Source organism: Takifugu flavidus, chromosome 13, assembly GCF_003711565.1.
Source record: "Takifugu flavidus isolate HTHZ2018 chromosome 13, ASM371156v2, whole genome shotgun sequence".
Taxonomy (NCBI): domain Eukaryota; kingdom Metazoa; phylum Chordata; class Actinopteri; order Tetraodontiformes; family Tetraodontidae; genus Takifugu; species Takifugu flavidus.
In genome coordinates, this window is record NC_079532.1 from 8,937,894 (window position 1) to 8,961,706 (window position 23,813).

Here is a 23,813-nt window from a genome sequence, read left to right on the forward strand (position 1 = left end):
TGAACTTGTTATGAAGGACATATATTCAGACAGTGCTGGTCTTACTGAACCACCAACCCCATATATATTAGATTAACAACATGCTCTCCATGTCGAACAACACGTTCCAATGCAGCCTCTGTTCTCACAGTAGATGTGGGCTAAGGTCAGGCCACCCCCAGATAGTACCGGCCCGCTGAATCCGTGGGTTCATGTGACTGATGGAATACATTCCGTGTGTATGCTGACTGGTGTTGTCCTCTTAAATAGCTGGGAGCAGCTTCTAGTGTTCCAGAGCTTTCCGGCCTCCATGTGTCTGGCAGGTGGCACAGATGTACCATGAAGGTTGTCCCTTTTGGAGAAGCAGGTTCGGACTGGTCGGACATCCGCCACGCTAGGCTGGACCCAAACTCTAGAAGAGTCCTGTACCAAAGCCTCAGTTCAAAGTAGAACCCGTCACTGACTACATAAACACCATAACTTAGTTATATTTTGTCTCTCGGCACTTTATGGGAGGGAGGGTCAGATGTCGACAGGAGGCGGTTTCAGATGTCCGTTTTTCTGCTGTGGAAGTGTCGACTGCAGCTTTGTCTTATTACCAATATCGGTTACTCATTATGCACGGGTTGTACATGAAACCGTTGACATCCATCACAATTATCCTTCCTCCAAGACTGCATTCCTGTGGACGCGTCTCCGACCCTTTTAAAGCCGTCTGGACAGGAAACAAAGGAAAGCACAAACTTTAGCGTCTCTTTGGACCACTTAGATCTTCGGTGGGCCTCAGAAGTCCTGGCAGGCTGGGAGTGTCAGACTGTCCTAAACGATTAGATTGATATTTAATTTAATCCCATTGTTTGGAGGAATTTTATGAAAACATCGGTATGTTTCTCTGCTGCCGCTCTGAGGTGAGCAGCGTTATTTTCTCTTGCATCATCTGTCAGAAATCTGCTGTTTTAATTTCTTTTGTTGTGAGTAGTTGAGAGTGTTCTTTCTGTTGGTGAGCAGCAAGTGAAATATTTCTGCATGTCCAGATGCTACATGCAAAACCTGAAATTTAATTGGCTGCTTTGACTGAGTGAAGAGCTGAACATGGACATAAAACTAGCACGGTGGGCTCCTCCACACAGCTAAAGACGGAGATTGCTCTCTCTCTGGGAAATTTCTAGTGGAAATACAGATTTCCTGGATCTAGACAGGTTCAAACAGCGCATTAAGGATTTTTAAAATTTTTCCTGATAGCTAAACAGGCTCCTGATTGGCTGTTTACTGGCTCCTCACTGGACCTTCCCAGATCTGTGGACGTGTTGAGACATGAGGCTCTGCTGTTTATATGGTCACAGTAGGGCCACTGCAGTGGGCCATGTTCCAGTGGATCTGGACTGGCAATGTCACTACCTGGAGAGAAATCTACCCGTATGTGATCCAACAAAAGAGCGCTGAAAGACGTTTACAATCAGATAAATGCTCCTCACACAGGAAGAGCGCAGAGGCGAGACTGCGGGTGCCGCTCAGACATCACCTTGTTTTCCAGCCTTTGCACAGTGTGTGAGAGCCTTTCCTCTGTGTCCCGATGGCTGCTGGTGGAGGCTTTATGGAGTCTGCTGGGGGATTGTGGTCACACTGGGCCCAGCCTGCAGCGCTCGCCTGGTTAATGGCTCTACTCTGAGATTTAGTGGATCAAGTGCTGGTGCAGAGGGGTTATGTCAACTATAACCAGAGATCCCAGTAAGGCCTGGTGTAATATGCTGATCTTGTGTAAGCAGAGGTGAAGCCCTCTGAGCACTGCTTTACTGAAGAAATAGCAGAGATGGAAATATAGATTATTGTGATTTCAAATCTCTTCAAGTCCTCTTGAATACCTGAGCTGAAGACACCAGTGAACCGTCTATCAGCTGTAATTAAGCCTGCACCCTCGGGTGCTAATGAAGAAAACATTCCTCTGGGTTGACTAGACTATTTAAAAAATGACTATTATGACATGTGGTTTTGGATAGAGAGCAAATTCTTTAGATCTCTATGAATGCCCACCTCCCCCCCCCCCCCCACCACCACCACCACCACACACAAGCGCGCGCGCGCACACGCACACACAAACGTGTCTTGCAGGAATATGGGGCAGAATTTGGGGCTCCTACCTGTGGTCAGTGCGGTACGGATGCAGGATCTTATTGAATGACTGTCTTTATTAATTATGGTGGGCTGACTGACACGCGCGCGCGCTCGTCGGTGAGTCACCCATTCACTAAATTACACACACACAGCTGACGGCACGATTTCACAGTTCAAAGGTTTTCTACTGAAATCCTTTTGCTCGGCTCCTTCTGCAAAAGTGACACTTTCTGACGTGTTTCTGGGACTGAACGTGGATTATCCGGTAACCTCGAGGTGCGTTTGCTTCTTTATGAAGGTAGAAATGCTGCGTTAGACGATTCTGTGGCTCTTTTACGCGTTAAACGAGTTTGATCTTCAACGCAGGGTCGCAACAACAACACCAATAATAATGATAATAAGAAGCATGATGAATAAGAACGCTCCATCTCTGCTGACACTGGCAGCGAACCTCTCCACACCGTCAGAGGGCGGCTCTCTCGCAGCTCCTTACGCATCATTATAAAGGCATGGGTCCCGCCCTCTGCGCGCTGTCCCGCTTCGCCGACGTGAGCCGTCAGTGTCCGTGTCTGTGTTGTAGCCTAGATAGATGGGTTAGATGCCACAGGCAGTTAGCCGACAGTTAACTAAGATTAAAAGTTTCACTTCTTGTCTTTGGAGCCCTTTTCTCCCTTGACTGGATATTGCTGATTTAGATATTGGATATGTGCACACAGGATGATGACAACCCCTTTCCTCCCCGTAGAAGTAAAATAAAATAGGCTTTCGGACACACTGGATTTACTCCTGTCATTCCATATGAAGAAGTCAAAAGTAAGTCTTTTCTTTCTTCGCTTTCCTCCAACAAACCCCCGTTTTGCGTTGCGGTGTTACGCAGGACAAAGAGCCGCGCTCTTGCTGCTTTTCTCTACAGAACAGCAGCATTTCCAGTGCAACCAGTCACTAAATAAAGTCCCAGCGCCTTTTAAACGTAGCTCTTTATTTGTTTTGTATGTTTGCTTTTGGAGATCGTTTGCATCGACGAGCGGGACTCTGTCGCGCTTTATTGACATCGCGCACTGTTACTGTTTTTTGTTTTTGTTTTTTTTTAAATGATCGTAATGGTTTCTAGCCCCAAGTGGTTTACCTCTGCAGAGCTGGTCCCGTATTTGCTCCGTATTTTTCTTTTCTATCTGGAAAGCAGGGGTTCAGCAGCTCTTCCAGCCAGCGCGTCTGTCTGATTTCTCAGAAAACGTTTGGCACCTTGCATAAACACATCGGCTGTTCCATTTCCACGAATTTGTGCATTTTACCTGGACGAGCAGCGGGTTTCTGCAGGTTGGTGCGCGCTGCCGAAAAGGTCAAACGGACCCCCCACAATTCGGTTTATTTTGCACGCGTGCGGCCGATTAAGGATTTACACTTTTGTAGATTTGATAAAGCGCATGTCAGATTTTTCTGACAACCGTACGAGTCTCGTAAAAGTCTCTGCGACGGACGGGGAGATGATCTGGATCCAGTTCAGGCTCCGTGAGTCTGTGGCCTTCAATGTGACTGGCCCCAGAAGGTCCAGGAGACAGGCGGTGGCGCGAGCATCCATCCCTCATCCTGCTGGATGCTGGCTGGCTGTTCTGGTTGGGTCTTTGCAAAACAGTCATTCAGAAATTCACATTCACAAACACTTCATCATCCGCTGTTGTGGGGCCGCCTGGCTGGACCACATCGGTGCCTGATAAGTGCCTCTTTAGCCTTTAGTCTCATGTTATTAGAAGGGTGCATAGAAATGATTAGGAATAGCAGCTCTGTGTGTGTGTGTGTGTGTGTGTGTGTGTGTGTGTGTGCGCACGTATCCTTAAAGTTTCCTTCAGGAAGGGTGGAGACCCGAGGAGGGCTGCATCTCCGCTGCAGACGTGTTTGGAATTGAATTGAAGCCGTAACGGCGTTTACACACGTCAGGTTTCAAACGCATGTGATTTGTTTTCTGAGCTTTCAGGAAAGAAAGAGCTCTTCTGTCTCTGCGGAGTTCACATGCCTACCTGAATAGTGATGCTAATTTTAGCATTGCAATGAGTGAATGGAATAGCCTGGATCTGCTTTAATCACAGCTAAAAGGACTGATCTTAGACCAGATTAGACCACACACACCAGGGAAAGTGGAGGAGCGCGTCTCGGCCCTCGCTGCGACACATGACACCAGCAGGGAGTGCTAGAGTTTTCGGGCTCCTGGCTCTGGAGTACAGTTGGGAGAGAAGTCGAAGGACTCGCTGCCAATCACGGCGGTCCCGGAGGACGATGTCCTGGGATGAGAGCGGTCTCATCCACTCAGAGATGAAACGTGTGCCAAAACCAGCATTAGGGGACAACGGAGCCCAGCAAATAGCAGACCGAGCTCTGATTATTCGCTCGACATCTGCGGAGTTCAGTTTAGGTTGTTTTTGTTCATGAGAAGGTCTGGCAGGAGGCAACAGCCCCGACTGCTTCACGCCACCTGTGCGAGATCGCATTAAACGTCAGGAATGCTGCACACGAGTAACCCTGAGGGTATCTGCGGTATGTTCGGGGTTTGCTTTAAAGACACGTTTAGGCGCTCGAGGGAGAAGCGTGAAAACAGTGCTGGAGTCGTGCACAGTGTTACAACCTCCCATTAAATGAGACCTGAAGAGCCTGGAACAAAGCACAGGTTGTTTTTGTGAGCACGGAATCACTGTCTTCGGCATTGACTCGTGTCTAAATCAGCGCTTAGTGCTGATTGATCTTTGCTACCTTCCCACGGCCCACGGTTCACATGGCTCCTAATAAAGGAAGGTGATTTATGACACCTACTCACAAGCTCAATTGGGAGTCAGCAGAAGTCCTTCGGCTTTCTCTCCCTGACAGCGAGCGGAGCAGCAGCTCCCGTCAGGGTTGAGCGCTTGCTTGTCAATCCTGCCTCACAAATAGACTTCATGAGTCATGACTGAGGCTGGCTGCAAACATCCATCAGCACGTTTAGTGGCCCTCAGCATTCCCTCCTTTCTCTCCATTCCTCTGTTCAAACATTTTCACACTAACCTTGTTGCTGACCTCGTTAACTGCCGCCTCCTCATGTCACTTTTTCTTCCCTGCTTCCGAAGCAGCCAGTGCACGTGCACGTGCGCGTGTGTTTCAGACAAAGACGACAGAATCTCGTATCAGTCGTTGGTGTTCATTTGGAAACGAACTGCTTCTGCAGCAGCTCTCGTAGAGATGTGACAGAAAGGCGCGCTGTGATAAAATCTTGATTAAAATGCAACTTTTGCTCTTAATACTAATTTAGGACACGGATCAACTCAAGGCAGCGCTGAGTGAAGGGTTGGCAGTGTCCTCCTATTATAGGAGGACACAGAGAAATTCCTTTTTGTTGGTGTAAATCTGCAGAATCAGCTTTTCATTGGAAAAAAAAACAACAGCTAGCATGTAAACAAACAGGAAGTCCTTGTTCAAGACGTCTCACATGAAGCTTTGTGGATTTTTGCATGCGTGACTGATGACTGTCATTAGTCAGAATAACCCAGAGGTGATTTGTTTGGCGCGGCTGACCCGGGCCGAGGGGGAAGGTGCAAACTGGGTAGAGAAACAGCTTTTAGGAAGATCATTAACCTCCCAAGCAAAGTGATTTATTAGCCAGAGACAATTACAGCTGTAAAACTCTTTGGTCTCTTGGAGGAATTGGCAGCAGCCACTCCCCCTCCAGGGGTTAAACATTAGCGCAGTTTTTCTGAACTTCCTGCTACACCAGTTCACGTCGTGCTGTCAGGCCCTTGTGCAACACCAACAAGCTCAGTTTTGTCCCGTTCCTCTCGACACCACAGACGTCTTTCATTCCCAGCTCCACCACGGACGTTTTGCCTGAATAGTTTTCTGCTCAAAACTGATTCTTCACGTCTCATATCTGAATGTCACATTGTGGAGCTTGTGGACACGGTGGGATGGGGACGCGATCACTTGGTGGCGAACAGATAGAGAAAAGTTTGGATAAAGTGGTCTGTGTCTCGGGCTCCACTGGTAACTCTGGTAACGCTCTTCAGTTGAATCAGTTTGGCAGGAGTCAAACTTATTTATGCGCCACTTGTGCAACATTAGACTGAGTTATTCCAAACTCTGATCAATCTGCCCCGCCACCTGTTTTATTTGCTCATACGGAGGAAGATGATTGTGAAGAAGATCGATGCGTCAGATCCCCTGATCTGTTGATTCTGTTGCAGGAAACTTAGTTTTAACCATGTTTTAACAAGTCAGTTATTGGTATTCCTGACATCCCTGCAGGACCTCTGGCTGTATTCCTGAGCACATAGCTCAGACGACAAGCGTTCCGAGAGCACGTCTGACTGGTGCTGCTTTAGGCACAGCTGCATTTGTCTCATATTTTCAGGTAGGCTTTTAGGCTCCGCTAACGCTCGTGGCACTTTTCTGTTTGAGAACTTGTCTTTATTAAGAGTGGCGGGCCCACACCAGCACACAAGTGGTCACAGCAGCAAAGGTTTGATGTTTGGAGAAGCGTTGGGAACCGATGAACAGTGATTGTCACAGTTGGCCCCCGCATGTGTCACAAGATTAATTCTTGAAGATTCATCCTCAATGTGGTTGTTGTTTCTGCGGTTCCGTCTCTGAAGCCACGCTGCATTTTCTAAGAAATGATTAGCTGGATCGTAGCAAAAGATTTCTCTTTGGTCCTATTTTGACAAAGTACAAAAATACACCGAAGAGTCGTGAAAATGCCTTTATTCATCATTCCTTTTACAGTTTGTTCAGTAACAAAATCAGGAAACTGAAGCTGTAATGTTCTTGACATTCAAAGTCGCTTCTGATCCCTCCAAACCTTCTGGTAGCAGGTTAAAGACAATGATTGGTTCTGACATCTCTCAGATGTTCCCCTGACTATTTCTGCTGTTCTTCTCCATCAGCATCTTTGCTCTAACGCTTCCCTACGGTGGTTTCTGGAACTGTGGACCTCAGTGCTGAAAAGCCTCTCTGCATATTGAATTTCAGACATCTGAAGACCTAAGAGGCAGAATTCTAAGAATTGTCGTATTTAATATTATCTTGTGACACCAAGGACGAGTCAAAGGCACGCCATTGAATTTTGGCCTGTTGGCACGGCGATCCACTCTTCCTGTTTTTCTCTACAGGATCATGTGCAAGTTAAATTGTTTTTTGCAGTGCAAATAAGCTTCTGTATTGTCCCGACTGGCTGTGAAGGCACGAAAGGTCACTGACCTCTTAGTTCAATTTTAAATAGAAAGAGTTGTTATCTTGGTAATATTTGCAAGGTGCTGAGTTTCCGTGTACTCATGTCAGCTGTGGACGAGGCGCCTGCTGAGCCGAAGATCGCAGTTTGACAGAGTCAATACCTCAGAACAAAACTTTTATGTCAACAGAACCAAAAAAAAAAAATCAGAGGACGTGTTTGCTTTTATAGTCGCAAATCCAGACAAGCTAGCTAAAGCCCAGATACATATTCCTGGTTGTTTTCCCAGAAATTAAAGCACCACGGAAATCCACAGCGGATCTCCACCAAATCTGCCCTGTTGGTTACATTTTCTAACTGATTCCAAGAGTTTAAACAATGTCTGAGTTGCGTCTGTGAATAAAGTGGGGAGAGAACTTATGTTTGTTTGAAAGGAAACAAGCGCCGCCATTTTTAAGTCCGGTCGTCAGACGTGAGCTTCTGTAGCAGGTCTGAGAGCTTCTGATCCCACATCGGAAGATGTTCCCCACACTAACTTCATCTACAGCTGCAGTTAGTCTCTTTGGTTTGCTTCGCGTTTTTCCGCTCCGGTCGGGAGTTTCTGCTGCGGCAGATAAGTGAATCCTACAATTTTATGTTATTATATTTGATCCACTTGGATCCGATGTGTTCTGGCTCGACGCTTCAGGGCGTCAGCGCCTCCCTGCGTGGGACGCTCCGTTGGCTTTCCATCTCTTTTCCTCTCTTCAGAAGCACTTCAGAGGTGGAGAACATTCCACTGTTTCCGTCCTAATTGGACAAAAGTACAGAAGTGCGACGGCAGCCTGGTGGTGGAGAGGCTGAAAACACAGTAAGTGTATAAACAGGCGCAGGCGCAGGCCTCATGAATGGAACATTGGTCGGCGCTGGAGCATCGGCACAACAAAGGCCTGATATTATTCACGGCCATAGCGAAACAGCCTGTAATATCTCCTGGTATCACTTCAAAGTGATCTGGATGGAAGATTAGTTTTAGAACGTACCCGTCCTGGGCAAAAACACGCTGGCACAGTGGACAAGTGTCATGTGTTCGGCTCTTATGAGATTACATGGTTAAAAGGGCCACGAGGCTGGCAGTCTGGAGAGCCTGTTCACGTAATGACGGCTCGGCTTCAAAGTGGTGCCGGAAAATGAGGCGAGCGGTAATCATCCTCAGGATCAATAGGGGAGGAAAAGCAGGCTGGCAGACCTCAAGAGCCATAATGCACCTGATAATGGCGGGCAGCAGCACTTCCTCGGATTATGCTGTTTTCAGAAGAAAATGGAGCGCGTGGTTGGTTTTGGACACCGAGAGCTCTCGGGGTGGATACGAGTGGGAAGCATTTTCGGGAGATTTTTGTCCCCAGCGTTTCCATAACTTTGAAATGATAAGGAGCTCACAGCTGACCTTTCTCACTAATCTGTGTGGCCCCCGTCTGCATGTTGGAGATTCCAGAAACATTTTGGGAGTCCACAGAAACAAAATCTGTTTGTTTTTCCATCAGAGTTCATCCAGATTTTACATGTGCAGATGAGATCTGGACGGAATCCTGAATATATAATGATGAAAACATTAAAGCCAAGATAAGGAAACATTTATCATCGCCTGACACAAGTAAAATGGATTGGGAATTATGATGGATGAGAATCCTTCAGATGGATTATGTATAGATTCTTGCATCCACGTGGACATTCCACCTCAGCTCAGTGTGAACTGGAGCTCCTTATCTTCATCACCCTCATCTCATTTCTATTCTGACCAACACCGTTGACCTTCACATCCAGGATTCACCAAAGCTGAAATCCGTACAGAAGCTATTCATCTGTCTTTACAACACAGAGGTGTTTTGTTCTGGATATAAAAGTCAGTGGGAGCTCCTTCACAAGCAAAACGTACAGATGTTAACAATCAATCGGACTGGAAGCGTTCCTCTGTTCTTTTTTACCACAGGAGACTCACAAATATCACACAATCAGCACTTTTCAGTCACGTGATGCGATCCCTGTGGGAACGCCAGTGCGTTGCCGTGCTGACTCACACTGGACCCTCCGTGGAGCCGCCCGGATGAGCCCAACAGATTTGTCATCTGTTTAGTCTCGATTTCCTGCGTCCTCAGTCAGATGAGCAGAAACGGAGGTGCCTCAGTAATCAGCCTTTGAACACAGACGTGGACCGGGTTCTCCTCTGGGAGAGGTGGGCGCCTTCCCAAAAGGACGGGCTTGTGTGGCTGCTCTCTGCGTTTTCCCCGTTTCCTCCCCCAGATGTGTAGTTGCACACTATCGGTTCATGATGCTCCTCCAATGACGTGGGCGTCTGCAGGACGCTGGGAACCGGCAGATCAGTAAACCCTGATAAACCCTTCCCACAGGCAGGAAACGCCAGCGTGAAAGTCCTTAAGGAAATTTCCCAAGTTTAAGTTTTCCAAAAATTCCATTTTTATAGTCGCTTAATGACGTGTAACAGAAAAATCCAATTATGAGCTTCCAGCCAAACATCTGCAGTCGTGGAATCACAGCATCCTCCAGTCGAGTCGGCCTCCTTTCAGCCGGGGCTGCAGGTCTCTGGTCAGGAATGCTGAAGCTCTTCCCATAACGACCTGGAAATACCCCCTCATGTCAAACCTTCTCGATTTCTATAAGTGACAACAAGCTTTTGAATTGAATCTGAATCTGGCAGCCTCCAGGTCTGTCGATGTGTCTTCACAGCCTTTATGTTGCATCCGTACATTTTACGGGCTGTTTTCTTTTCACGGTTTTCATCGGTTTGCTTTGGGAGCGGCTCGCCGTATTCCTTGCCTGTTGTTTTTAGCAGCACTCGTCATTTTAACGGGAAAAAATAAATGTCTTGAAGACGTGATGATTTTAAAGGTTTGGACTGCTGTGTTTGCTGTGTTGATCTAACTTGAAGGCCTCAGCAGGCACCACCTACTGACTCATCCTTAAAGTAAACCCGAGCAGGGTAGAGTCAGCCAGCGTGTTGAGTGACATTCCCATTCACTCAAACAGGATACAGTGAAAGTGTCAAGCTAAGTCAACAATGTAACCCTTCAGCCTTAATGCTTTGTTGCGACTTGACAGGAATTTTCAGATGTTTGAAGCCCTCATCTCCCCTTTAAAACCCTGCCAGATACGGTCAGATCTCCAGAAACGACACATTTCCTTCGTTTCGCTGCATGAAAGGTCGTTGCTCTGTTTGCCAGTTCATTACCAACATGAGGAAATGCCTTTTTAAGGATTTCTGGACAATCTGTCAGCACGGCAGGGTGAGACTCTTGTGGCCCCGTGCTGCAGAGTGCATGAAGTCAAAGCATATCTTTAGATATTTTCCTGTTGTCTTTGCTGGGCTCCTGGCTCTGTGACATCTGATTGGGATTAGCTGTGGTGATAAGCCAGACAGAATCAAGTTACATCCTGTCTGACCTTTACATGCTAAATTTGATTCTGCGCTCCGTGCTACTGAGGTATCGCTGTTCCAATCGCTTCCTGCTGCGACTCTGTTTGACAAACACTTCACAACTCAGCTGCAGGGGTGTCAGACGGGGCAGCAGAAGCTCTGGAAGGTCTAGGTCAGGTGAATGAATGCTCGCATCCTCAAAAAAGGGGAAGAATAGTGCACAGCAGGCTGCAGGAGTGACTGGCCCTTGACTTGTTTGTTCATTCTTGAAGATTAGGCAGCCATCAACCAACTGTGATGTCTTTATCCCTCTTGCTGTTTGTGCAACACTGAGTCTTTATTCACCGCGGGGACTCGCTGAATGGGTTTGGGTTGGGCACCGCCACACTCAGCCAAGTCAATTAAAAGGCTCAGGAAACTTCCACATCATCCAAATGTCCAACATCTCATGATGGACCCTAAACTATCAATTGTTTGCATTTAGCATTGTTGGCAGGTCTTCGTGGGCTTTTCCTTCGTTTCATGCCATCCTCGAGCGTGAAACGACGTGAAGCTGAAAAAACATGTGATGAAGCCATCGAGCACATGTGATTGAGGCAAGACAGGGAGTCGCTCCAAAAAGCGGATTTCCTTCAAGGCTTCGTTTCCAGCGGAAGCATTTTTGGCATCGAGCGCACTGGTGTCAACAGAGATACTGGTCTGAGTTCAGGTTTACCAGCTCTACCACTTTGTCAAATGTGGCAGATATAACTAGTGAAACAGTGACTCTGGCAAATTCTTCAATCCTAAAATGCACGTTATCATTGGGCGGAGAACTGACTGATTAACTGATTAACCGGCAGAGGCAGGAAAAGGATCATCGCCTCAGTGTTTGCGTTGGCCCCGTGTGCACTTCTGCACGTACCAACCGGTGACGTTGCTGTTGGGAAATGGTGGTTTTTGCCTCTGCTTTCATTGTGTTTTACAGCTATTTAGAATTTAGAATTACAGCAGCTCCTCGCGCTCTTTAAGGCCATTTTGTGTTCAATGGCAGACTATTAATATAAGAGGATTTCCAGGGATTATCGCCCCTGTCAAAGAGGGGATCTGAGGATGGATACAGGACAACAGTTCCAATGTGAGAATAATTAGTAACCGAGCCTGTCAGCCAAAAAAGTGGCAGCCGTCTAGAGTATCTGAGGACGGAGCTGCTTCTCCCCTCTGCGCCCTTCGCTTCAGTATCTGACCCACAAAATAGGAAAACATTGTTTTAGCCCAGCAAATCTACAGTGCAAATCAGCTTAATTACAGGAAAGGGGGAAAATCAAACTCCTGACAGTCTTACATAAAAGGGATTGTTTGTTTTGTTTGTTTTGACATGAGGAAGCAGGAAAACAACTTTTCCAAATGGCAAAAATTAAACGGGTGGAACGCAGTGAATGAATGTGCTCTGGTCCTGGCTCTTCTGGACACCCAGTGTCCTCAGATCAGCACACGAAAGGTCCAGGTCTCAGCAGGACAACAAGCTGCCCTTTGTCCATGAAATGTCCATATATATGTATATGCTGATATATGTGTGTCATATGCTGCCAGTGGATCGTCGGTCAACTTCAATTATGGGCTGGTTTTCAAGCTCCAGCCGTCCGACCTGCAGCCCTCAGTTTGTTGTAACACTCTTGCCTGAGGGAGCGCCGCAGGGATGTTCACTGATTTTCCCTCTTTTACTTGCAGATTCGGATACGCATTTGTGTCCACTTACTGCTGTTCATCACGCTTGGGGTACATTCAACTAAATTTGACGTCAACCCAGTGACAGATGACATCTCCAGACTCTCTGTTTTGGTAAGGACGGGCGACACGCTCGTCCCCACACTTGCTTTCATTTATTCTTATGTTGAGGCTGTTGGAATTCCTCAGGAATTTTAGGAGGCTTAGAGTGATATTCCAGTCAAACCCCTGCAAGGGGTCATAGGTCAAGTCAGTGGTGATTGGCTGATAGGTCTAAAAAAAAAACAAATTGTTGAACATTGAAGTAAAGTTAACACAAGTGTGTTATTGAAAAGGTTTTAGAAAAGGTCAGCTTAATGATTCCAGACACACTCAACGCAATAAGGAGAATAGGATATAATTATATTAGACTGGTCACTTAATCTATCATTCTAATTAGGAATCTAATTATAACATCATTTGTATCTCTGCTGTGCCAATACTGTGAATTTGGAGGGTCTGACACGTTTTAATTTATGGTGTTTTCTCTCTCTCAGAAAAACAATATTCCGAAAGATTACAAAATTCCTCTGGATTACATTCCAAAAGCAACGGTAAGCAAACTCATGAGTCAGAGCTCTCAGGAAGTTGTGCTTTTGGTGTGAGCTGCTGTTTCCTTAGCTAAACCTTCATGCAACGCTTGGCTGACCTCACCACTATTGTACTAACGGTTGTGCTGAAGCTGCTGCCAAATCTGAGGTAGCAGCAGGAACGCTGCTTGACTCTCCTGATGCCTTCTCTCTCTTTTTCCTTCCAGGGTGGGATGTGTTGGGTAAAATTGAACGTGTTCTGCTTGGAGAACAGTTTACACAATTTATCGCATACGTTTGGGAACATATCATCCAACAGAAAAGATTTAAGCATATTCATCAAAATGTTCCAAGAGCTGCGCTTCAATTTGGAGCCTGTGGTAAGTTCATGTAAAAACCAAACAAACATTGTTGTTTTTACGAATGATTAAACTTTAACTGACTTTTACTGTAGAACGGGCTGTGATTAAGCAGCTAATCCCCTCCTACAAGTCATGGTTGGCATGTTTGCGGAGGTCACGGCTGGAATGGCGTCAGATTTTTGTCTGTTTGGAAGTCACGTCCCTTGCAGGCTCAGTCAGCCTGCTCTTCAGAACCTCCCATGTTCTCATGCTCAGGCGGCATCTAAGAGTCACAAAGGCCCATTTTTGGTGAAGTGAAGCCAAGTAGCTTCACAGTTATTAAACTCCTATGTTCTCTGCCCATAAATGTAAGAGGGACCAAGAACCCAGCAACATTTGTCCTCCCTTTTTACTCGGCTGGAGCTGCTGAGGCTCTCAGCCCTCCCAGTAGTTGCTTGGTGACCCCCCTCCCCGAGCTCTCTCATGAATTGCACAATAAAATGGTGAAATTCCTCCTCATCCGGTGGCCAAACCCTCCACGCCCTCATCGTTAAGATACCTTCATGAAGGACGCCCTGAGGGCAGCTTCTTGTCTTGATAGTAAATATTGAGTTACTTATTTCAAACGTTTTTCACAGTTTCCACAAATAAAAGTGGCACCAATCTTGAAATAATAAATAAAATTCAAATCATGGTAATAATGGCTTTATAAGCTACTCCTCAAATGTAATCCAAACTTTTTACGAGCAAAGCTGAGAAAGGCTCCTCCTGCAGTCGTCTGATGGAATTTGGCTGGAAGGACTCTTAAGTCTTTTCAGCTGCTGTTGGAACGAAGAGCCCGGGGAGGAAAGAAGATGTTTGAACCTTTGCCTCCTGTCTCTGCAGGAACCCATCATGTATGAATTTGACTGCCACTACAGGAAAGAGAGGTGGCAGACAGCAAAGTACTTTGACTTGGTCAAAGAATTCCTCATAGCGGCACAAAATGGAGACAATTCCGACGACTGCGAACCTCCCCCCTGTCCCACCTCGCCACGACCAGTAACGACAGAAGAATATTTAACAGGTAAATATGAAAGGCTGCTGGGTTGGGCTTCATGGGTACGTTGGATCAGGACCTGCACCAATGGCGTGGGCTGTATTGGGGCGGTGGCGGGAGGGCTGGTCAGGTGGTTGTTGCAGGGGCGTGTGGAATCCCTCTGCTGCCTGGCTGCGTCTGGAGGAGACACCTTAAGTGTTAACGAATGCCCTATCTGGCCCGGGGGGCGTGGCTTGCAGGCGTCACCGCGGATACGCGACAGTGAATGAGGATCGTAATGGCCCACTCATTTGAATGACGGAGCATAAAAACTCCGTTAAAGCCTCTCAGAAACAAATCCTTTGCATCCTGTGGGCCGTAAAGCTCCGTCTGAGCCCAGATTTCCCGGGTGTGAACCAGATGTGTTCTGAATTAGCTGTCCCAGTAAACTGCGCGCTGATCACTCATGTTTATCCAATTTGTATAATTAAAAGGAAAGACTGGCAGATGATCTGAAAGTGGGTCCAGAAATGGGCTGATGTTTTTAATAGTTTTCGGATCTCACAACCGTCCAATCCTTCACCAGCTGGTGGGTGAATTCCCTCAAATAAAACTCTCCCAGCAGCCCCAGTGCACCGGCAGCAGCTCTCCGAATGTTGCTTTTATTGAGGTTATGGTTTTTATTCGGGTCTGAACAGCGGCTGAAGCGGGGGGAACGCTGCTGGCTCCCAGTCACAAGGCCGGGCTTGTGAACAGGCCACATTTAGGACAGGTCTCCTGTGTCCACTGCAAGACGCTTTTAAGCCAGCAACAGGAACTTTTCTGAGATAAACTCTGACAAGAGTCTCCCAGCGGTGCGGTGGCCTGTCGAGACACAGCTGAGCTCCGTCTCTGAGGGACGTCGTCCCCAGGCGATACATGTGAAAAGGAACAAAGGGGCCGAAACCCGATTGTCAACGTGTTGATTACAGCACAATCTTCCAGTCTTCACAAGCACCGAGCAGCTCTTTTACAGCCCGTGTGTTTGTGCACGCGCGTGTATGTGTGTGTGTTTGAAGGGAGGGACAGAAGAGGTGTCATCGAGCCGACTTTTTAATACAATAAGAGCTTTTCATGGTGCCGCAGTAATAGTGCCTTTATGCTGCAGTAACTCCACACTCACTGACGCATCTTTTCTTCGCACCCAGAATCGTCCACAGCGATTAGCAGTAATGGCCCAGAGTGTACAACAGGCTGTGAAACATGTAAGTTCTTCAGATTTGTGACTAAGTGTTAGCTGTGACTGGGCCGTGAGTGCAGTCAAGCTGCTGTGTGAAGTGATGACTGTCTGCTGCTCTCTAGCTTTGTTTCAGCTCCCATTTCTGAGCTGGCAATGCCGCCAACAGAACAATCGCCCAAATTCCTGGTTTAGACATGCTTCCCCACCGTGCACTGGTTCAGTCATGTGCCTGGAAACACGTGGAGCCAGATGACGCATAACCAGACACCTCAAAGCAATTTCGTTTTCAAATAAAGTACAAATTAGATGAACTAACCACCGAATGGGGAAATTATGACAAAAATACCCACGTCGGGAGACTGGAACTCAACTGCCCACATGATTAAAATGAGTTTCAGGAAGAAAATAATGGCTGAAGATTGTGAAGTGAGATATTTGCGGGTCTGAGACTAAAAGTATTTAGCCTAGTTTTGAAACCGTTTTTTTGGTGGAGAACGTTGACCCCACTGTCACTGAGTTTGTGCACATTTCAAAGGTTAGAATTGATGTTATGTGGTTAAAAATACTGCAGAGTGACATTTCACTCAAACGGCAGGTCCGTAAAGCAGTTGGATTTTTTTTTTTATATTTCAGAATTCAAATTAGCATTAAAATATGAAGAGTAACATTAGCTGCGCTAACTTGGACCCCTGGCTGAGCTTCTTCACTGCAGAACATCACAGCTAACAGGCCCATCTGGGTGTTTGTGTGAGCGGAGCAGTTTTTGTCTTCCTCTAACAATGCCAGATTAACCCCCCCCCACACACACACACACACACACACACTGTTAAAGTGCTCATTGTTCTCCAGTGAAGGAAGCCAGAGAGGCAACGGCAGATGTTTACCATCCATGTTTGGTGCATGCACAAAGCCTCTATGGCAAACTAACCCGCATGAGTGTTTGCTTTTGCGTAGCCAAGATGAGAGTGGGTTGATTTAGGTTTGTCGGTGCAGCTCCTAAAGCTTTGCTTTCCTTTCACCCACAGACCACGAACCAAGCCCCCTGAGTGAGGTGGTGGAGCGAAGCCTTCTTTCTTTACTCTTCATTCCACTCTTAGCCCTGGTTTTCCTGCTTGTGTGGAAGGTGAGATTAATTTTGACCCTTGGCACCGTCTTCTGTAGAACTTCACAAGATATGACTTGCCAGGTTTATTGTAGCTATATGGCTTTGTTCCTGGGAATTTATGGCATCCAGTAAAAGCCTTTGATCTTTCTAAAGATGCCGCTGTGGCTATTTGATATTTTTCTGCTTAAAAACAGGTCAGATCACGAAGAAACCGGGAAGATATGGAACAGGATTCCGGAGAACGTGGATGCTTTACAGGAGCAGAAGGGACTGCGCCCCCACTGGATGCAGACATATCAGAGAAGTGAGAAGCTTCCCTCTGTTTCACTGTTCATGCTGCGCTGACGGTTACGCTGCAGATTAGAATGAACGTCAGGGCCAAAGGAGTGCATTTCCTTTGTTGTCGCTCTGCATTATTTATCCAGCATTTGGACTTACAGGATTGGCAAAGATTAACAGATAAAGCCGGGCCGAGCTGTTAGCTGATATTTCTGTCTGTGGTCTTCCAGAAACAACCTGAGCACCATTGAAACAGTGTAATGTGTCTGCTCTTCAGTGTTCTCCAGCGGAAATGGTGAGACTTTTCATCTTGCATCAGCTGCAAAATGCCTCGTTTCTCAGCTCGGAGTGTTGAAATGGTCTTCCTCCCGCAGAGCCGAGCCTGTTTCTCCTCTGAGCGATGAAAGAACAATCATGAAGCTGAATTCCAAGATGAGATGAGAGAGATAAAGGATTTTATGGATCGTCCTGTCTTTCTCATAAGATTGCGTTAAAGAAAAAAAAAACTGAGATTTTAGCACCCCAACTTCCTTTAACCAAACATTCCGACGGGATTCCGTGGTGGGATTCCGTGGCTCCGGTGCATCGTCCTCGAGAACCTGCTGCACCGGGAACTCTTTTAGGACAACTTCCTTTGCTTTTAGCACGCGGCGACAGTTGGCCTGAGTTTCTGGACCCGCCGGTTTGTCTTGAAATGGCAGAGCAGAGCTCGACTGACACTGGTGATCTCTTCTTATGAACTGAGGCATGAATTACTACCTCCAGTCACCCTCACGTTACCTGCATTCTCAACAGACTGTACTCTGGGAATTTTCCGAAGAATATCAAGTAATAACATCATATTTCCAACGTGTCCTCACATTCTATGGCTTAGGCTTGCATTCTACTGGGGCGTGCGATGTATTTATTTATTGGTGGCAGCGCCGAGCCGCTGTGGAAACACCTGAAATGATGATTGGATCCTTCCTGAGAGCGTGGCCGCTGACCGTTCACATGCAAACACAACACTTCCTAAAGGCTAAAACAAGGAAAAAGGAAAAAAAGCCTAAAAAGTCTCATCTCCTTAGAAGGTGTCGTCTCTGGTGTGTACGATGTGGTTGATTCCAGGTTGTGTGAATGGTTTAACAAGTATATCATATATGCAAATATGCTGCTGTGGCTAACTTATATTTCAACCTTTTAAATCCGCTATCAGGGATGACCTGTGGACTTTTACAATTTGGAATATAGGTGATATGTAAGACTTAAACCCTCCCATATTAAAAGCATTACAATGCCTTTATTATTATTATTATTATTATTATAGGTTGTTTTTACTTGTCTTTACGCTTGCAAGACAATCACTGTTACAGCGACAGAAGTTTGACGGCCATTGCTCTGAAAGAAAGACGTCTGCACACGAGGAGAGGAGAAGACATTGGAATGACTATTGCATGCTAACTGAAGCCACCAGGCTCTTCAGGAAGTGATTCAACAAACTGGACCCACTTAAGAGTTTTGTGCTCACATGGTGTAATCTGCTCTTTCTTTGCCTTCCTCGGTTATCAGTGCTGCACTTGCATAAAGTCCCTCAGACTGTCCGACCAAACTAGCTGGAGCAGGATGAGCAGGAGTCGAACACCTCGCCGAGGGCTGATTCCTCTGCCTAGAGAGTTTGGAGATATGCACCTTAGCTTCCCCGACGCTTGCATCCTGGGAATGTCCTGCAAACCGAAACATTGACTGTCGCCTTAAAGATGCACCATCAGTCATCTTGTTCACGCGGTGTCAGGCTTTTCGCGTAAAAGTAGCCACTTCCAGTCACGTGGAGGGCGAGCCAGAGGAGCGCTGGTCTCACAGTTGATGCCAGTTTGCTGAATCCTGATTCATGTAGATGTAGAAGGCCCCGGGCTCATTCCAGGCTTAACTTCATTCGCTCTCGTCTGCCCACTTCCCTTCAAGAGCGTGGCGGTTTTAACCATTTTCAGAGGCGCGACTGACTCGGAAGAGCAAATCAGTAATCGATTATTGGTACTAAGATTTTCATTCAGAACAGACAACAATGAGTGTGAAGAGGAGGCTTTTTCCAGATCAGGCTGGCCTGAAGGTATTAGCTGCTAATCAGGAAACGGCAGAGCATCTCCAGTTTCTGATGTTTTTATTCTTTCTATGGTTTTCTTTGGTTCTGTGCCTTGTTTGATTAGCACAACTGACCCAGCTGAGGACGCTGCATCCCCCCCCCAACCAGAACAGTTCAGTTCTGTGCACGCTCAGCAGTTATTTACATGTCTATTTAACAAAAAGAGCTATTCTCAGCCCAGAAGTTGATGATGTAGATATATATTAGCACTGGACATTGAAATGTAGGTTAAAGTAAATGTTTATTACACTGCAGAGAGACAGATTGTAGCGGACAGTTCATATTCCAGTAAATCCAGTTTATCTCTTCTGGGCTACAGGATAAACAGTTTAGCATCCATGGAGAGGGATCAATAATATTCACCCAAAATCAGTGATTATTATCATATGTATGTTTTTTATGCAATATAAAATGCATGCATGTAATCTTTTTTTCACAAAGCTCATTTAAATTGACTGGGGGACGTGCACACGGTGCTTCTTAACTTGCATGACCCATACTTGTTATTCAGGCGAGGCCAGCCGTCTTACCGGACCCTCTACGGTTCCCCTGAGCATAGACGCAAGCCCAACCTGGGGCCCCATGCAGGCACCTGACCAGGTCTTCATGGACCATGTTGTCAATGATCGTTCCAACAAAACGAACTGACCCCGCAGAACTGAGCTGTCCTGCAGGGAGAACCTGCACGTTGAAAGTGGAAAAGCCTGTCCACGAGCACAGCCCAGCATCGCTAACAGCCTTTCCACGTGGCTCGACCTGTGCACGCTTCTGATTTGTTAAGGAAAAGTGGCTGGAAAAGCTAAGCTGAAAGGAAAAGCTAAGTTCTCCTGGCAGAATCAGCCAGAGTGCTCGTGACTGATCCGTCACTCTTTCCGTCCCGGCTTGGGAGAAGACATCACTCATCAATCACTCATAACACTTCTTTAAATGTGCGTGGGTCTATATGTTGGGAATTTTACTTGTAGGACATAAGAGTATATTGTGCACATCTGAACCTGTGTTTTTTTGTTGTTGTTTTTTTAAATAAACCACATTGGTGTTGATCTAGTTCACGACAACAGTTCCCTTCAGCATCAATAGCTGGATTTTTTCCCCCCGGTATTCTTTGTGTTCAACGTCAAGGTGTATTTTTCATTCCATTCAAAAACGCATTTTTAAAGAACTATTGTACAAATAATCCAACCTGCGCCATTTTATTTATGGTGTTTTAGTGCTGTACAAATGACAAAGTAATTGGGGTTCATATGCTGTAGTCAACTGCAACAAATATCAGAAATGAGTAGTATATGTGTAATACCAAAAATGCATTTTTGAATCATATTGGAACATATTATCAGCAGCGGTTTAGACCTGAGTCTCTCTCTGCTCATCTTTAGGTTTTACTCGTGTGTACGTGAAGACTTACATGCAGTGCCCAGTATTCTGATACAGGCTAGTCTAGCCAAAGCAAACACAGAGCAAGCTATACCATATCAACTTTTGTTTTTTTAACATAGTCTATGAATATTATGAGCTGCATCAGGTCTAAGCTGTGAACAAAAAAACCCCCCCAAAAAACAGAAAAAATTTGAAAAAAGATGGTTTCCCATTTTCCTGCCACTGTGAGAGCCTCTGATGTGTGAAGGCCAAAGGCAGCTTCATGCATTAGCTGGGAGAATGACGGCTCTTAAACACTGTTCCTCTGGGGGTTGTTGTGTGGTCTGACGCTCAGCAAAGACTCATGAACAGTACTTTGGGCTCCAGCGATCCATTCCCGTCCACTCGGGTGGATGAAGCAAATGGCTCTGGGCAGGAAATCAGTCTGGGTGCCAAAAAGCGAATGTAACAGTTACCCGACCGGGTGAAAACTCTACTGTATTCTGTATTTTTGTATAAATGTAAAGAAAACATAAGAGATAAATAAAATACATGTATGCAACTGTTATCACTCAGGTTGTCATTTTTGGGCAACTTTTAGGTGGCTGCTGCCCCATCGATCCATGCGCTCCATGGGATCCATCCAATACTTTAGCCGAAGCAGATTCTGGGAAAAACAGAGCTTCTATTCTGCATGCTGTGCTATGTATCCAATGAAATTTTTAAAAAAATGAATCATGTCTCCCTCCATGAAAGTCTCTGGAGGTGTTCATGTCTGACATCTACACCAGGGCTTCACAATGCATCGGTTTGCACCAAGAGCCAAGAAAAAAGCCCTCAAGCCCTTTAAGGTTCCCATGTTGTAACACTGGGAACGCTGGAAGTTCGCACCCAGCAGCCGAAAGACTGAAATAATGAATGATTACGAGTGATTACGTTCTGTTTGGGTCCTGGAGCTTCAGGAGCAGTCGCTCCTGAATGCACCATTTTTACCTAGATAACATGCTGCGTTCAAGGTTGTGATCATCTGGACGGACGGTGGTGAAGAAACAGACTGAAAAATGGTGGATTTAGCAGCAGGATGATGGAAAGTTGGATTTCAGGATTTTATGGTCTCCTATTTTCAGTCCGATGACTTTAATATAACATCTATAAACTATCTACCTATTTTTCTAAATGATGGTATAATGAAAAAGAAACAGATGTGTCCTTCCACTGACTTCAGTGAGTCAAATACATTATTATTATTTTACTATAAATACAGATAAACTTGACCGTAAGAATAAATCATGAAACATAATTTTGCAGACGTTTTGATGTTTTTGCTTTTTTTTGTGCACGTCTGGAAACCACATGTCTCATGAAAAAGATTAAAAATCTCACCACAAAATGAATTTATGAAGGAATGTGGCTGAGCAACAGTAAAAGCTTAAAGGCATCAACAGGCCCTGACTGAAGGTTTAATATTAACGAGTTTAACCATCAATCTTTTGCTCCTTTTTTATGACACGTCAAACAGACTAGAAAGTGTTCAGGCTGCAGAACAAGTCTGGACAGTTTAAAGTCACGCAGTGCTGCATAGTTACACATGGGTTAAGATGGGTTACAGATGGGTTAGGATGGGTTACAGATGGGTTAGGATGGGTTACAAATGGGTTAGGATGGGTTACAGATGGGTTAGGGTAGGTTAGGGTGGGTTACACATGGGTTATGATGGGTTACAAATGGGTTAGGATGGGTTACAGATGGGTTAGGGTAGGTTAGGGTGGGTTACACATGGGTTATGATGGGTTACAAATGGGTTAGGATGGGTTACAGATGGGTTAGGGTGAGTTACAGATGGGTTAGGGTAGGTTAGGGTGGGTTACACATGGGTTAGGGTGGGTTACACATGGGTTATGATGGGTTACAGATGGGTTAGGATGGGTTACAGATGGGTTAACCCTGAGAGGTGGCCAAGGCTTAAGCAGCCCAAGGGTACAAAATCTTATTCCTGATCATTGTGAACGTTAAGAATGTGATTGATTGAATTGATCGATTGACTCTTCAGGACTCTTTGGATTCTTTGAGCACTTTAAGTGTACAATTCCATTTCAGTTGTTCTGATGATCTGGGTTGGGGGTCTGAAAACCAGGGAATTCAGTCCCAAAACCTTGTCATGCTCCTCTCGCTTGACTTTATCTGACATAATCCCCAACTATGAAGCTTTGGTTAGACATTTCATGTGTATCCCGTCTCCCTTAGCCTCCCGAACCCTGAGCCTTTTCATATATGAAGACTCGTGGTCTCAGGAGGTTGAAATTTCAAACAAGCAAGCAAGAAAACTCAATTTTCAAGTCGTCTTATTTTAAAGGCCATGGGTAAAATGAAGCGTTTGATATGTACTTTTCCATAAAGTTCCATCTTTGCTGAGCCATAAAATTGGTTTGTGCAGATGTCAAACATGCCGTTCAACCCTCAGGGATTAAAGAAGTGAATACAGGGGCACAACTCAAGGGTTAATAATGGAGCTTCTGCATTTTATTAAGGGTTTCAGAGACAAACCTGGATAAAATTCAATCCTTAAGATTCTTCAATTCAGTTCTGAATGCTGTAAAATCTTTGGTGTGTATATTACATCTTTTTGATCTGGTAAAATCTAAAAACATACACAACATTGCTCCTTTCAATGGACCGATGGTTTGAGGCGTCTCCACTTTGAACCAGTTTTCCTGTGTTATGATTTCATCCTTGTTATCAGTAAACCACAAGAATGGAGAAGAAATTGTGAGGTGTTCATTGTTTCCACATATCTGGTGCGTGATAGATGGTGTGTTATTGTCCAACTTTAAATGGTGTGAAAGTCAGGAGCAACAACATCCCATGGCTCGGCTGGTTTCCTCGTGGGCTCCAGCCCTCACAGAACCATGTGCCCAGAAGGTGTTTATTTTCAAACTGTGGTTTTGTTCAAGTAGTTCTTTGAGCAGCCCATATAGGACATCTACAGTAACACGGGTTTGTATCTTCAGGAGCAGCCGTTCTCCAGCAGGTCAAGCAGAAGATACATTTATGGTCACAGCTTCACCTCCCAGAGCATCAGAGGCCGCTCCTCCAAATGGGCACCAAGGAAAATGGTTCTGCTTGCTGTTGAGATGATGTCCATCGTAGCGAGTGCTTCCATATTCAAATTCAAACTGAGATTCAGGTCCTTTATTGTCCCACACGAGGAAATTAGGGGAAAATACACGGGGGAAATTAGGGGAAATACAGTGCAACAACAGCAAGAGCACGCCGAGAAAAATAAGATAAAATAGAATAGAATAGAATTTGGAATATTCAAAGAGGATGTATATTTACAATAATCCAGGTAAATGTATACCTGTACATAGTATAGAGGGTGAATACAATATTCCATATCAGGCAGATGCAACAG

General features: G+C 45.7%; 1 protein-coding gene across 4 annotated transcripts; it reads left to right on the forward strand.

The window, feature by feature from the left end:
* Positions 1-2,605: 2,605 nt before the first annotated feature.
* On the forward strand, positions 2,606-20,969 carry kitlga (kit ligand a). 4 transcript variants are annotated; one of them, XM_057051237.1, is made up of 10 exons: positions 2,607-2,904; positions 12,399-12,509; positions 12,932-12,988; positions 13,192-13,344; positions 14,191-14,371; positions 15,511-15,567; positions 16,568-16,665; positions 16,842-16,951; positions 17,157-17,221; positions 17,301-20,969. In XM_057051237.1, the coding sequence occupies exons 1-9, from the start codon at positions 2,890-2,892 to the stop codon at positions 17,185-17,187; spliced, it is 813 nt and encodes a 270-aa protein (XP_056907217.1). In that variant the 5' UTR covers positions 2,607-2,889; the 3' UTR covers positions 17,188-17,221; positions 17,301-20,969. The 4 variants fall into 4 exon arrangements, with proteins under 4 accessions (XP_056907219.1, XP_056907220.1, XP_056907217.1 ...); XM_057051238.1 differs by having other exon boundaries at positions 17,204-17,221; XM_057051239.1 differs by lacking the exon at positions 15,511-15,567 and having other exon boundaries at positions 2,606-2,904.
* Positions 20,970-23,813: the final 2,844 nt, after the last annotated feature.

What these genes read in the sequence shown, in the direction of transcription:
- kitlga (XM_057051237.1), top strand. An exon ending in TCTCCAGACTCTCTGTTTTG is followed by an intron (nt 12,510 to 12,931) that starts GTAAGGACGGGC and finishes TCTCTCTCTCAG; the next exon opens with AAAAACAATATTCCGAAAGA. An exon ending in GCTTCAATTTGGAGCCTGTG is followed by an intron (nt 13,345 to 14,190) that starts GTAAGTTCATGT and finishes CTGTCTCTGCAG; the next exon opens with GAACCCATCATGTATGAATT.